The 14547-nt window shown below is 38.8% G+C and overlaps 1 protein-coding gene across 1 annotated transcript in view; it reads left to right on the top strand.

The window, feature by feature from the left end:
* The window catches only part of TTC27 (tetratricopeptide repeat domain 27), a 175614-nt gene that overhangs the window by 63133 nt on the left and 97934 nt on the right, over positions 1-14547 (top strand). The window contains exon 10 of the mRNA XM_041756634.1: positions 12082-12195. Within this exon, the coding sequence (XP_041612568.1) occupies positions 12082-12195 (114 nt within the window). The remainder of the gene's footprint in view (positions 1-12081; positions 12196-14547) is intronic.

Below are 14547 nucleotides of genomic sequence, written 5' to 3'. Positions count from 1 at the left end.
GCTCCCGGTGTATGGGGCCTGCTTCTCCCTCTGCCTATGTCTCTGCCCCTCTCTCTCTCTCTGTGTGACTATCATAAATAAATAAAAATTTAAAAAAAAATATATAAACTTGATAAATTATTAAGAAAAATTCTGACAACCCAGTAGAAAAAAAGAGGCAAAGGACTTCAACAAGGGCTTAATAGACTTTGCAGTGGTCATTAGCATATTAAAAGGTGCTCAGCTTTATTAGTGGTTAGAGAAATGCACACATTAAAACCATAATGAAGGGGACCTGGGTGGCTCATGGTTCATGGATCCAGGACCCATGATCCCAGGGTCCTGGATCGAGTCCTGCATCTGGGTCCCTGCTCAGCAGGGAGTCTGCTTCTCCCTCTGCTCCTCCCCTGACTTGTGAGTGCTCTATCTCTTTCTGTCTCTCTTAAATAAATAGAAATCTTCAAAAAAGAGATTCCTCCATGTCTTTTTTTTTTTTTTTTTTTTTTTAGGTTTTATTTATTTATTCATGAGAGACAGAGAGAGAGGGGCAGAGACATAGGCAGAGGGAGAAGCAGGCTCCCTGCCGGGAGCCCAGTGTGGGACTTGATCCTGGATCCTGGGATCACGCCCTGAGCCAAAGGCAGGCGCTCAACCACAGAGCCCCCCCGGTGCCCCTCCTCCATGTCTTTCAAGGGCTGGACAGCTCATTTAAAAAAATAAAAAATAAAACCATAATGAAATACTACTACATACCCACAAGAACGGCTAAAATGCAAAACAGTATTGAATGTCATAAGGATGTGAAGCAACAAGGGTCTCTAATATTTCTAGTAAGAATGTTGAGGGGAATAACCTTTTAGAAGATTGGGAGGAACTATGAAAGCTAAATATATTCATATTCTATGAACTTGCAGTTTCACCCCTAAGTATATACCCAACAGAAATACTTGCTCATGTTCACCTAAAGAACATGTCTTAAGGGATGCATAATCATACATTCTGGTAGCACATCTAGAATGTTCATAGCACATTTGTATTAGCCCCAAATTGGAAACTGCATAAATGCCTGTTATTGATATGATGGTTAAATAAACTGTATATTTTTGCAATGGAATATTATGCATTAATGAAATGAATTCTACAACTCTATGCAACTATGTGGATGAATCTTTCAAACATAATGTTGAGCAGAAGAAATCAGATATGAGAGTACTCTGTGATTCCATTTGTATAAAGTAAAAAAGCATACACACTGATCTCTCTACAAGTCAGGTTACCCCTACAGAGGGACAGGGAAATGACCAGAACAGACAATGAGCAGAATAGTAGGATGCAGGTAATGTTTCTTGATCTGAGTGCTGGTGACATATGTCTGCTTAGAGTGTGAAAATTCATTGTATATTTACATATATAATATATATAAATGTTTTAATTAAAAAATCGGATCTAGCAGCCATTTCTTTACTACATCAAACTGAAAAATACATGGAAAGAGTCACATAGGGCACTTACATTCATGGTCAGATGAATTGCTATGGTCATTTCCAGTATTTCAAAGGAATAGTATTTTTTTTTTAAGATTTTATTTATTCATGAGAGACACACAGAGAGAGAGAGAGAGGCAGAGACATAGGCAGAGGGATGGGAGCAGGCTCCGTGCAGGGAGCCTGATGTGGAACTTGATCCTGTGACTTCCGGATCACGACCAGAACCAAAGGTAGACACTCAACTGCTCAACTGCTGAGCTACCTAGGGGTCCTGAAAGAATAGTATCTTTAAGAAAATGAGTAAAGCACCTTTTCTCAGCACATTTTTTTTTTCTCAGCACATTTTAACCACACTAGAATTTCTTACATAAAATACTTTTTCTGTTAATTTCATTCCAATTTCTTGTATGAATGTATTAAGCTCACTTAAGTGTTAGAATCTCTTTTCCATGTAGTCTACATGAAGATAAATTATGAACTTCCAAACTTATCATTTGTGTTAGTGCCTAGCTTGGGAATAATATGATTTATTTCTTTAAACCTATCAATGGCAGAAGTATCAAGATGCAGGATGACCCACTCATGACTATATGAAAAAAGTGAGAGTTTCTTGCAAACAGCTCAGAAGCATTTATCATAGCTTGTTCTCACAGCGCAAATTTTTAAAAAGATTTTAGGTATTTGAGAGCGAGAGAGAGAGTGAGCATGAGCAGAGGAGGTGCAGAGGGAGAGGAAGAAGCGGACTTCCTGCTGAGTAGAGAGCCCGATGCAGGGCTAGTTCCCCTGAGATCCTGACCTGAGCTGAAGGCAGATGCTTAACCAACTGAGCCACTCAGGCACCCCTCACAACACATTTTTGCCATATGTCTAGATGATTTTGTATGTTTTTGTTTATCTTAACAAAGATAAATGTAATATTTTTGGTTGTAAGGAGTTCTCTGGTGCAATAGAGATAGAACAGTATGCTTTATCGTGCAGCCAGTTGTTTTCTAACTTGAAATTAATGCTATCTAGATACTTCACCAGATAATAGGATGGAGCTGCCAGATACCTGGAAGTCTACAAGGACATGGCTTAAACATAGTGGGACATCACTTGGGTTTGTATTACTTGGGAAGAATTCTAATAAATTGAGTATTTGTACAAGGGAAAAGCTTACTGCTGTGTCCAACTGCTGTTTGCCAGTGCACAGAGCTAGCCAGTATTAGGCATTTTAATTTTAAGATAACTAGGGTCAGTGCCTATTTATGGGTGAGTGACTAAGGTGTGCCTTCGGAGTTTGAGCTCTACCAGAAAGCTTAGGTGGAATGGTCCACAGGTTAATTGTGTTTTGAGTGATTTCCCATTTTGAGGGAAGTATTAAGGGGTGTTGGTGTACTCCATACCTTTAGAAAGCGGGCACCTTGCTCTCCTGGAGGATGAAGAAAATCCTGTTTAAGAGCTACCGTTGTCAAGGCCTTCAAATCAGTAAGGAAGAAGTAAAATTTCCACTATTTGCAGATTGCATGATACTATATATAGAAAACCAAAGACTCCACCAAAGAACTGTTGGAAGTGATAAACTCAGTCAAGTAACAGGATACAAAATCAATCTCAGAAATCTGTGGCATTTAAATATACTAATAATGAAGCAGCAGAAAGAGAAATTAAGAAAACAGTTCCATTTATAGTTGCTCCAAAACCCATAAGATACTTAGGAATAAACCTCACCAAAGAGGTGAACATGCTGTACTCTGAAAACTATAAAACACTGATTAAAGCAATTGAAGAGGACACAAAGAAATGGAGCATATTCCATGCTCATGCATTGGAAGAACAAAACATTGTTAAAATGTCGATACTGCCCAAAGCAATCTACACATTTAATGTAATCCCTATCAAAATAGCACCAGCATTTTTCACATTTTTCACAGAACCAGAACAAACAATTCTAAAATTTGTATGGGACTCTAAAAGACACCGAATAGTCAAAGTAATCTTGAAAAAGAAAAGCAAAGCTGGAGGCATGACAATTCAAGTTATATTACAAAGGTATAATAATCAAAACAGTATGGTACTGGCTCAAAAATGGACACATAGATCAATGGAATAGAATAGGAAACGCAGAAATGAACCCACAGCTATATGGTCAATTAATCTTTGGCAAAGTAGGAAAGAATATCCAAAGGGAAAAAGACAATCTCTTCAACAAATGGTGTTGGCAAAACTGGACAGCAATGTGCAGAAGAGTGAAACTGGACCACTTTCTTACACCATGCACAAAAATAAATTCAAAATGGATGAAAGGCCTAAATGAGAGACCAGAAACCATAAAAATCCTAGAAGAGATCTCAAGCAGTAATTTCTCTGACATCAGCCATAACAACATCTTTATAGATGTTTCCTGAGGTGCCAGGGAAACAAAAGCAAAAATAAACTATTAGGACTACATCACAGTAAAAAGCTTCTGCACAGCAAACTAAACAGTCAACAAAACTAAAAAGTAACCTATGGAATGGGAGAAGCTATTTGCAAATGGCATATCCAATAAAGGGTTAGTATCCAAAAGTTATAAAACTCAACACCTAGAAAACAATCCAATTAAAAAATGATCAGAAAGTATGAACGACATTTCTCTAAAAAAGACATACACATGGCCAACAGACATTGAAAAGATGCTCAGTATCACTCATCATCAGGGAAATACAAATCAGAATTATAATGAGGCATCACCTCACATCTGTCAGAATGGCTAAACTCAACAGCACAAGAAACAACAGGTGTTGGTGAGGATGTGGAGAAAGGGGAATCCCCTCCACACTGTTGGTGGGAATGCAAATGTGCAGCCACTCTGGAGAAGAGTATGGAGGTTCTTCAAAAAGTTAAAAATAGAACTGCTTTATGATCCAGCAGTTGCTCTACTGGGTATTTCAAAGAATATGAAAATACTAATTCAAAGGGATACATATACCCCTATGTTTATTTTTTAATTTTTAAAAAATTTTATTTATTCATGAGAGAGACAGGCAGAGAGACAGGCAGAGACACAGGCAGAGGGAGAAGCAGGCTCCATGCAGGGAGCCCGATGTGGCACTTGATCCTGGGACTCAGGGATCACGCCCTGGGCTGAATATAATATATATATATATATATTTAGAGAGGGAGAGAGAGAGGGGTGATAGGAGGGGCAGAGGCAGAGGAGAGAGAGAATCTTAAGCAGACTCCATACCCAGCGCAGAGGCTGACTTGGGGCTCAGTCTCTAAGTGTACAATTCAGTGACATTAAGGACATTTATGCTCTTATGTAATTATCAGCACTTTCCATCTCCAGAACTTTTTTTTTTTTTTATCACCCCTACCTCACTGAAACTCTGTACCCATTAAACACTGGCTCCCTATACTTTCTTCCCCCTAGGCTGGCAACAATCACATTCTATTTCCTGTCTCCATGTGTTGCAGTATTTTAGGTGCCTCATACAATCATAAAATATTTGTCCTTTTGTGTCAGGCTTATTTCAATTAGAATAAGGCCTTCAAGTTTCATCCATGTTGTAGTATGTATCAGAATCTACTTTTTTAAGGCTGAAATATATATATATTATATATTATACATTATATATATTATACAAACACACCACATTTGGTTTATCATTTTCCTCTTAGTTAATATTTGAGTTGTTTCTGCCTTATAGCTATTGTGAATAATGCTGTCATGAACTACTGGAATGCAAATATCTATTCATATCTATTCAAGACCCTCCTTTTATTTCCTTTGGGCATTTATCCAGAAATGAAATTGCTGGATCATGTGTAATTCTGTGTTTAGTTTTTTGAGGTTGCTTTTTTTTTTTTTGTCTGTTTGCTTTTGTTTTTATTTTTGTGGATGCTTTTTTTAATGCCCAGATTTCCTCATCCATCCAAAGATACTGTCAAGTATCTGTCATGAACATGGACTAGTCAATAGAATTTCACAATTTGTTAATCTCTGATATATTGTCCTTTGCTAGAATACAAGGCTAATAAAAAATTTTGTCAGCTTATATTTAGGTACTATATATTCAGTCACTCACTGCTTTTCATTATCAATGCTGAAACTGTGTGTTCATTTAGCCTTGTCTATGTGAGACACCTCAGTATTCCTGATCTGGTAAGTCAGCATTTGGTATTTGCCAACATCTTCCTTTATTTTACTGTTTTTTAGCCTCTGAAAGATTAGGTGTTCTCAAGTATTTCTCTTATATTGAGTTAAGAACTTTCACTGGGATTTAATAAACTTTGTAGGGTATTTTGGTGAATTTGAAATCTATAATAGTTACAATCAAATTATTGTTAATTAAAAATATAGAATAACCAAAATTCAGCAAAGATGAACTTGGGAATTCATGTCATTATTTTCCTTTTATTATGACAGATTTTTTTTTTTAAGAATTTATTCATTCATTCATGAGCCACAGAGAGAGAGAGACAGAGACATAGGCTGAGGGAACCTGACATGGGACTCAATCCTGGGTCTCCAGGATCACGCCCTGGGCTGAAGGCGGTGCTAAACCACTGAGTCACCAGGCTGCCCATCATTATGACAGAATTTTGTAAGTGGTATAAGCTTTGGTCACTGTTTAGTCCAGTTTTTTTTCTCTTTATAGATAAGATACATCTTAGTGCAAGAGAAGTTAATCCACTTATTTAGGGGGCATATAGAGAATGGCTGGGAAGGTGGAGGAATCCAAGCTAGTTTAAGAAAGAATTCACCTTAAATTGTAGATTGGAACAAAGTATCATAATGAATTATTTGGAGCCTTATTATTTGCTATAAAACAAATGGAATTTTATTAAAACTTTCTAGCTGACAGCAACCTTAGAGACCATCAGATCGAATCCCATCATTGTATAGATGAAGAAAAGGAGGGCTAAAATGGCCAGTGCCTTTCCCAAGACTTATGCAGCTAATTGGTGGAGAATCTGGTCTAGAGTCTAGTTCTTTTTTCAGGGCATTTTCCCACTCTGCCATGCCTCTTCTTTCAAAATATGTTGTAGGCCACAAGTTAGTAATGACTTATTTTCAGAAACTTGTAAGCTTATTTTATTTGGCATTTGGAGCATATTGTTGTAAGGAAAAAGTACTATAAAGTAATGTTTAAGTTTCTGAGCTTCACAAAAGCCTATATAATCCACAGTATACCTGGGTTATAGTAATAAAGATAGTATCTCATGATACCCAACTATTATTTACTATGTTTTGTCCTTTGGGGTAGAGTATTTCTCCAAATCTATTGGGGGAATGTCAGAAAAAAAAATGTGGCAGGTGATTTTCATAAGTGCCAGTCACTGTCAATTTCCATTTCTTTTCCAGAGGAAGCATCTTTGTACATAACCTTTTGCTCCTGTGTAAATGATGACAAATATAAAGTTTCTTTCTCTGTCCCTTTCTTTATGTCTTCCTTTGAATGCTTGCAGTGTGCCAGGCTGGGGCCTCTGCTCTGGAGGAATCAACCTGCATGCAGCGGTTGGAGAGTCATGGAGTAGAGATGGAGATATTTAGGAAAGGCTCTCTGCGGAGGTGGCATTTGAGCCAACACCTGGAGGGTGAGGCAGCTGGTTGGGTAGTCATTCTTAGGTCGGAAGTTGAGTGGAATGAAGACTACTCTGGCCGGGGATGTGGTGGAGACTCTGGATCAGCTCTGCCCTTGGGTCTGGACAGCCAAGCTTGAGTCCTCATCAGCCAGCTTCCTGCCTGCCTGGGTGGTTAGGTTGGGGCTTTCACCATTGGGTTTGCTTGGTGAATTACTAGATTGGATATTTCTTGAAAATAACATTTTCTTCTTAAGTTGGTAGAGCATTATAGCACATATCCCCCCTTGAATTATCTTTTTCTTGCCTAATTACAATTGACTTACGTTGTGGGCAGCAGAGTTCTATAAAATATATTAAACACAGCCTATCTACAGTTACCTCCTTTTAGAAAGACTTTCCCAAGTCTTTATATCTCTTGGCCAAACAGATATAAGATAAATGCATTCTTCAGTGATACCATTATCCAGCCAGTTCCTTCTTTAAAGCTTTTCAAATGTTTCTTTGTCAGATTGCATTTTACTCTCACTGTTTAGTGAGAATGTTTTGCTTGACCTTCACATAAAAGTCTCAGGCAAACTCTTTTTCTCATGCCAGCGAAGAAAACAGTCTGATTTTGTTGTTTTTTTGAGGAAAATATCTCCCTATTTGGTGTGGAAACCTTCAAGCTGGGCTTTAACTCTGACAAGCCCGTGGCCTGAGCTGATGATCTGTATCCTACCATGTCATTGGTAAGGTCACCAGTGTGGTTAGGAGCCATAGGGGAGAACGAGTTTTCTTTGACCTTCTTAGGGCTGAGTCTGCAAATTAACCTGACAGATTAACATGAGAAAAGCACACAGGTTTATTTAATACTGGTATTTGTTTTTGTTTTGTTTTGTGTATGTGTGACATGGGACGCTTCATAAGAAAACAAAGACCTGATGAAACAGTTAAACCCAAGTACTTTTACACTTGGTTTGATGAAGAGTGGGCCTCATGAAGGAATGTGATAGGTCAGAGAGTGTGAGGTGTAGGTGTAAAGGATGCTCCTTACCTCTGGATATAGGGAGGATGAGGGCTTTATGATGTTTCAGGGCAGAGGAGTGGGGGGAAGGTCGGAGTGATCTTCCTGCTTCTGCTGTTTTCTCAGACTCCTTTGGCTTAGGATATTCAAAATGCTCAGGTGCCATATTTTGGGGATAGCGTGTCCTGAACCTCTCAGAGGGTAGTGCCATATCCTGTGCTCGCTCTGGATGGTGTTTTTCTGTCAGGGTTGAGAGAAAGCATTACAGGAAGAGGAATCCGGGGGTGGGGGTGGGGCCGGGGCTACTTCAGTGGGTACTCTCAGAGTTTGTTAAGTTTTACCTAATTCATATTTAATCTTTATGACCTGTGAGAGATTGTTACTGCTGTTTTAGAGACCCTGGGAGGTCAAGTAACTTCCCAAGGTCATTCAGCTAATCTCATGTAGTAGAGCTGGGATTCTGAACAAGTTGTCCCTGGCTTGGAGAATGTTCCTACTGTGCTACAGAGCCCTTCGCTCTGTGCTCTTCTCTCCTGTCACAAGGTTAGAGACAGTTTGTTCAATCAGATGCAGAGAAAGTAAGTCAGTGATGCTGCAACCCACTGTGGGTAGTAGAATCACTTGGCAGATTTACTTTATGAAAAGATGTCTTTCCTTTGAAAATTCTTGAGATCAAATAGTGTTACACATTTGAATCGTTTTTTAATGTCTTTTACCTCATCATATATCTCTTTATAGGACCATATGCACCTATTTATGTTGCTAAAGCCATTCTTCTTGTAGATTTTTAGTTAATGGAGGCTAACAAGATAAGGTTATAGGCTAATCTGATAAAGTATATTTTAAGGGAATAAAATATTTTAATTTGCTCAGTTAGTTATAAAAGGATAAGATTACCTAATCCACATTACATTAGAATGTAAATTATGTGAGTGCAGGGATCTCATTTGTCTGTCTTGCTAGTTTGTCCCTGGGGCCTTATGCACACAGCCTTGTATGGAGTGAACTAATGAACGAACGTGTTTTGGTAAGACCCCATGTACTGATTCTCTTCCTCCCTTACTCATGCGTTCTCTGCTTACTCCTCCCTTAGCAAAGCAGTTTCCCAGCGTGCTTTACTGACTCTTCTGCTTACATTGCTCTACCAGAGTTTCTGGGGTAGTATCATCACTCCCAGAAGGTAATCGTATCTGGGGAAAGTGTTGAAAAACACTGTAAATTTTGTTCTGGGAATCAAGAGACCAAGTATTAGAATCAGCTTTAGCTACTTGAAGGTGTGACACAGAGCAAGTGGCCTCACCCATTGGTACTTCATTTTCCTTATTATAAGGGGTTTGGCCTTGATCCAGAGTTGAAAATTCAGATGTCTATAGGGGCCAGGCAGGCAACACATGGTGGTACAGTAAAGAGTTATAGGGACTGAGATAGAATTTATACTTCATTGAGAGATATCCTGCTTTTTTTTTTTTTTTTAAGATTTTATTCATTTATTCGAGAGAGAGAGAGAGAGAGAAAGAGAGAAGCATGTGTGTGCCTGAGCACGAGCAGGGGGTGGGGCAGAGGGAGAAACAGAGTCCCCACTGAGCATGGAACTGGATCCCAGGACCATAAAGGTCATGACCCGAGCCACAACCAAGAGCCAGACGCTTAACTGGCTGAGCCACCTAGGCACTCCTCCTGCTAACCCTTGATGAGAATTTGGAGTTATAATGAATTTGACCAATAATAAATACTTGTATTATTTTAGCCTAGTAGTTCTTTTTTGAATATTAATGCAAGTTTTGGGATTCCTGGGTGGCGCAGCGGTTTGGCGCCTGCCTTTGGCCCAGGGCGTGATCCTGGAGACCCGGGATCGAGTCCCATGTCGGGCTCCCAGTGCATGGAGCCTGCTCCTCCCTCTGCCTGTGTCTCTGGCTCTGTCTCTCCTTCTATCTCTCAAGAATAAATAAATAAAATCTTAAAAAAAAAATATTAATGCAAGTTTATTCAAGGGGTAATATTCAAGAATTGAATTCTAAGAAAGGAAAAATTTACCGGTTATCTACTCTACAGTCAAAAGTGAACCTGGGGACCACTTACAACACATAAATAAATTCTGTCTTTACATATCTGAATAAAGTTCTTAGAACCATTTAGCTTTTGCTGATAAGGCTTTGTGTATTGTGTTCAGAAACTTTGACAATAAACACATATATACACTCTTCAATTAAGGTGAGTACCTAGGATTTTCACTCCAAGATGAGTTTTTATGCAAGTACCTAGGACTCTATAACTTAAGATTGCATATTTCTACCTGAATTCAATTTGAATTGCCTTCACTATAATGTTTATCACAATTTTTAAAAATAATTAAATCAGTGTTTATTGTGACTTTATAATTCCCTCAAATTATACTTTAATATTGGACACATTAGTTTCAAAAAATAAATATTCAAGGCCTTAGTTTTAAATTTTCCTTCAGTGTGATAGGACTACCCTAAAATAAATGCACTTTTCTTATAAAAATTACTTATAATACAGGTCCCTTCTAAAATTCTGATAAAGAATGTATTTTTTGGTAGGGGTGGCATGGGTGGCTCAGTTGGTTAAGCATCTGACTCTTGATATCACTGTTGTGAGTTCAAGCCCTGTGCTAAGTTCCATGCTGGGTGTGGAGCCAACTTAAAATTGTTTTTAAAAGAATATATTTTTTGGTAATAAAACAAGGGTTTAGAATGATTCAGTCCATGGGAAATCTTAATGACAGTCACTTAGTGAAGAAGTCAGTCATTCCTGGAGTCACAAACACTCAAAAACTGCTATTAGCATTGAGTTTTTGCGTTTTTTAGTGGTTATTGTTTTAGGTTAGCCTCAGAGTTTTTAAACTTGGCTATAGTTTAGAATTACCTGGGGAGTGTTTTAAAAAACACAATTGGCAGATGCTGCTCTCAGAGATCTGATTGACTTTAAAAAAAATATCAAGTTTCTTAGGCACTTCTAATGTGCAGCTACATTTTGAATGATTAATGGAACTCTTAATTAACTAGGGTGTTTCCGCACTGACTTTTAGAAGCAAGCAGATGATCAAGGATATACTCAGCTTTCTGACAAATGAGTGTTTTCCCTTGTTTCGCAGCAATCTTGACTGAAAATTACAGTTGTGAATGATCACTGGGAAACAGCATGGGTTCCAGATGATCAGCAGGGAATGAAAGCTGTTCATTACCCCAAGCCAGTCCCAACTGCGTCATCATACATTTTGCCCGTTTTCACTCACCCAGAACTTTTACTTTCTCCCCTACTACGTGCGTGGTCATATTCAGTGGTTTCTGCTACATTCTCTGAACTCATGGCAGGCACAGCTTTCTGGGGTTAGGACTTAGTACTTGCATGTTTGACCTTTTGACCTTTTATCTTAGGCCAGTCTTTGATAAGATGCCTCCTCTAGGAAAGCATTTTAACTGAATCTGAGACTCAATGCCCTAACCAAGGCCAGAAAGCAGTCACTGTAATCTGTAAAAAAAAAAAAAAAAAAAAAAAAAAAAGAAGGTTTTTGCCTTTCAGGGAACAAATACTTAATTTGGGGTCATTCTGCGTACCTAAGTGTGATTTGTATTTGCATCTATGAATTAGGTTATTTTTTAAGTAAAGAGTTACCAGATTTCTAATGATTTGTGTTTATGTTTGAGTTTGGGTGATGTTTAAAAATTTGTTTTAGTTTTGAGAAAGATATTTTGAGGTAGTTTATTGTCTCACATTTTTTAATAATCTATGAGATAAAAAGATTTATTAATTTCTGGTGTGATATCGTCTGCCTAATGCTTTGATAATTTGGGGAGATTTTGATTTATCCCTTAAGAGATTTATTCAGTAGATTGGATCTACTAGGTTAAGTAATGACTGCTCAAATGAACACATTCTTCACAAAAATATTTGACAGCACGTTTTATTATTTTTTACCAAGAAGATTTTCAAATCTGCATTCAGCAGATATTTTTGGAAGAATTAATTTTGTACTTATCAGAGTGGGGTCACCAAGCTTATCCCTTCTTTTTTTGTTTGTTTTTTCTACTCTTCCATCAGTTTTTGCTTTCACAACCAAAGTTTTGGGCCATTCAGACATCAGCCTTGATCCTCCGGACAAAACTTGAGAGAGGAAGCATACGCCGAGTGGAACGGGCAATGAGGCAGACACAGGTAAGAATTAATGTGATAGTTATTGTTATTCTTCAACTCTTCATTGCTGTTAATAAGCATGGGGCACTTGGGTGGCTCAGTTGGGTAAGTGTCTGCCTTTGGCTCAAGTCATGATCTCCCCACTCAGCGGGGAGTCTACTTGTCCCTCTCCCCTTCTGTCCCTCCCCTCACTCATGCACACACTCTCAAATAAATGAAATCTTTAAAAAAGTAAGCAAATATATGTGTTATGAATATAAAATAATGATATGGCTTGGCTTTCATTTTGTTCATCTTGTTGTTATTTAGAGCGTAGGTTCTAAAATTTGTTTGGCTCCAAAGCTCAGTTTTATCCCTTAGTAGCTCTGTGACCACAATGTTTAACCTCTCTAAAGAAATACTGTTCCTCTGTTCACAGTACTTCTGATACCAGATGTGTGGATCTTCCACACCAAGCATTTCTCCACTTCCTTGTGGATGTCAACTGGGTATCCTACAATTTAATTAAATTCTGACACTACCTGGACTTGGTACAGACACTCTAGGTTAAGGGCTCAGACCCACAAGATTGCCCTTTATTTTTGTTTTATTATCTTTTTAAATGCCATAAATTTTAAGAAGTGTCAATATCAGAGATGTTATTTTTTTTTTTTTTCAAATTTTTATTTAAATTCTAGGTAGTTAACATGCAGTGCAATACTGGCTTCAGGAGTAAAATTCAGTGATTCATCACTTATATAACAACGCTCATTGCTCATCACAAGTACCCTCCTTAATCCCCATCACCCATCCAGCCCATCCTCTGGCTACCTTGCTCCATCAATCCTCAGTTTGTTCTCTGTCATTGAGTCTCTTATAGTTTACTTTCTTCTCCCCCCACCATTTGTTCATCTGTTTTCGTTCTTAAATTCCACATGGGACTGAAATGGTATTTGTCTTTCTCTGACTGAGTTATTTCGCTTAGTTTACTACCCTGTAGTTCCATCCATGTCACTGTAGATGACAAGATTTCATTCTTTTTGATGTCTTAAGTAATATTCCACAGTGTATATATACCACATCTTCTTTATGCATTCATTAGTCAATGGACATTTGGGCTCTACATAATCTGGCTATTGTTGATAATGCTGCTGTAAACATCAGGATGCATGTACTCCTTCAAATCTGTATTTTTGTATTCTTTGGGTAAGTACCTAGTAGTGCGATTGCTGAATCTTAGTGCAGTTATATTTTAACTTTTTGTGGCACCTCCATACAGTTCTCCAGAGTAGCTGCACCAGTTTGCATTCCAACCAACAGTGCAAGAGGATTCCCCTTTCCCCACATCCTCACCAACACCTGTTGTTTCTTGTGTTGTTAAGTTTACCCATTCTAATAGGTGTGAGGCAGTATCTCATTGTGATTTTGATTTGTATTTCCCTGGTGATAAGTGATTTTGAGCATCTTTTCATATGTCTGTTAGCCATCTGGATGGCTTCTTTGGAAAAGTATCCGTGTCTTCTGCCCTTTTTTCTTTTTCTTTTCTTTTTCTTTTTCTTTTTCTTTTTCTTTTCTTTTTTTCTTTTCTTCTTTCTTTCTTTCTTTCTTTCTTTCTTTCTTTCTTTCTTTCTTTCTTTCTTTCTTTCTTTCTTTCTTTCTTTTCTTTCTTCTGGATGGCTTCTTTGGAAAAGTATCTATTCATGTCTTCTGCCCATTTCCCTTCCTTTCCCTTCCCTTCCCTTCCCTTCCCTTCCCTTCCCTTCCCTTCCCTTCCCTTCCCTTCCCTTCCCTTCCCCTCCCTTCCCCTCCCTTCCCTTCCCCTCCCTTCCCCTCCCTTCCCTTCCCTTCCCTTCCCTTCCCTTCCCTTCCCTTCCCTTCCCCTCCCCTCCCTTCCCTCCTCCCCTCCCTTCCCTTCCCTCCCTCCCTTCCCTTCCCTCCTTCCCTTCCCTTCCCTTCCCTTCCCTTCCCTTCCCTTCCCTTCCCTTCCCTTCCCTTCCCTCCCTTCCCTTCCCTTCCCTTCCCTTCCCTTCCCTTCCCTTCCCTTCCCTTCCCTTCCCTTCCCTTCCCTTCCCTTCCCTTCCCTTCCCTTCCCTTCCCTTCCCTTCCCTTCCCTTCCCTTCCCTTCCCTTCCCTTCCCTTCCCTTCCCTTCCCTTCCCTTCCCTTCCCTTCCTCTTCCCTTCCTCTTCCCTTCCTCTTCCCTTCCTCTTCCCTTCCTCTTCCCTTCCCTTCCCTTCCCTTCCCTTCCCTTCCCTAGCATTTTGTCCCTTCTTATTTTGTAGGTCAGTAGAAATAGGAATGTCACCTTGGATCAGAGATGCCATGTATTCAGGAATGCAGAGCTCTTTTACCAGCTCTCACTTATCATTGGATTTATAAATGAGAAAGAAAATTGT

Source organism: Vulpes lagopus, chromosome 5, assembly GCF_018345385.1.
Source record: "Vulpes lagopus strain Blue_001 chromosome 5, ASM1834538v1, whole genome shotgun sequence".
Taxonomy (NCBI): Eukaryota; Metazoa; Chordata; class Mammalia; order Carnivora; family Canidae; genus Vulpes; species Vulpes lagopus.
This window is presented reverse-complemented; position numbering and strand designations above follow the sequence as displayed.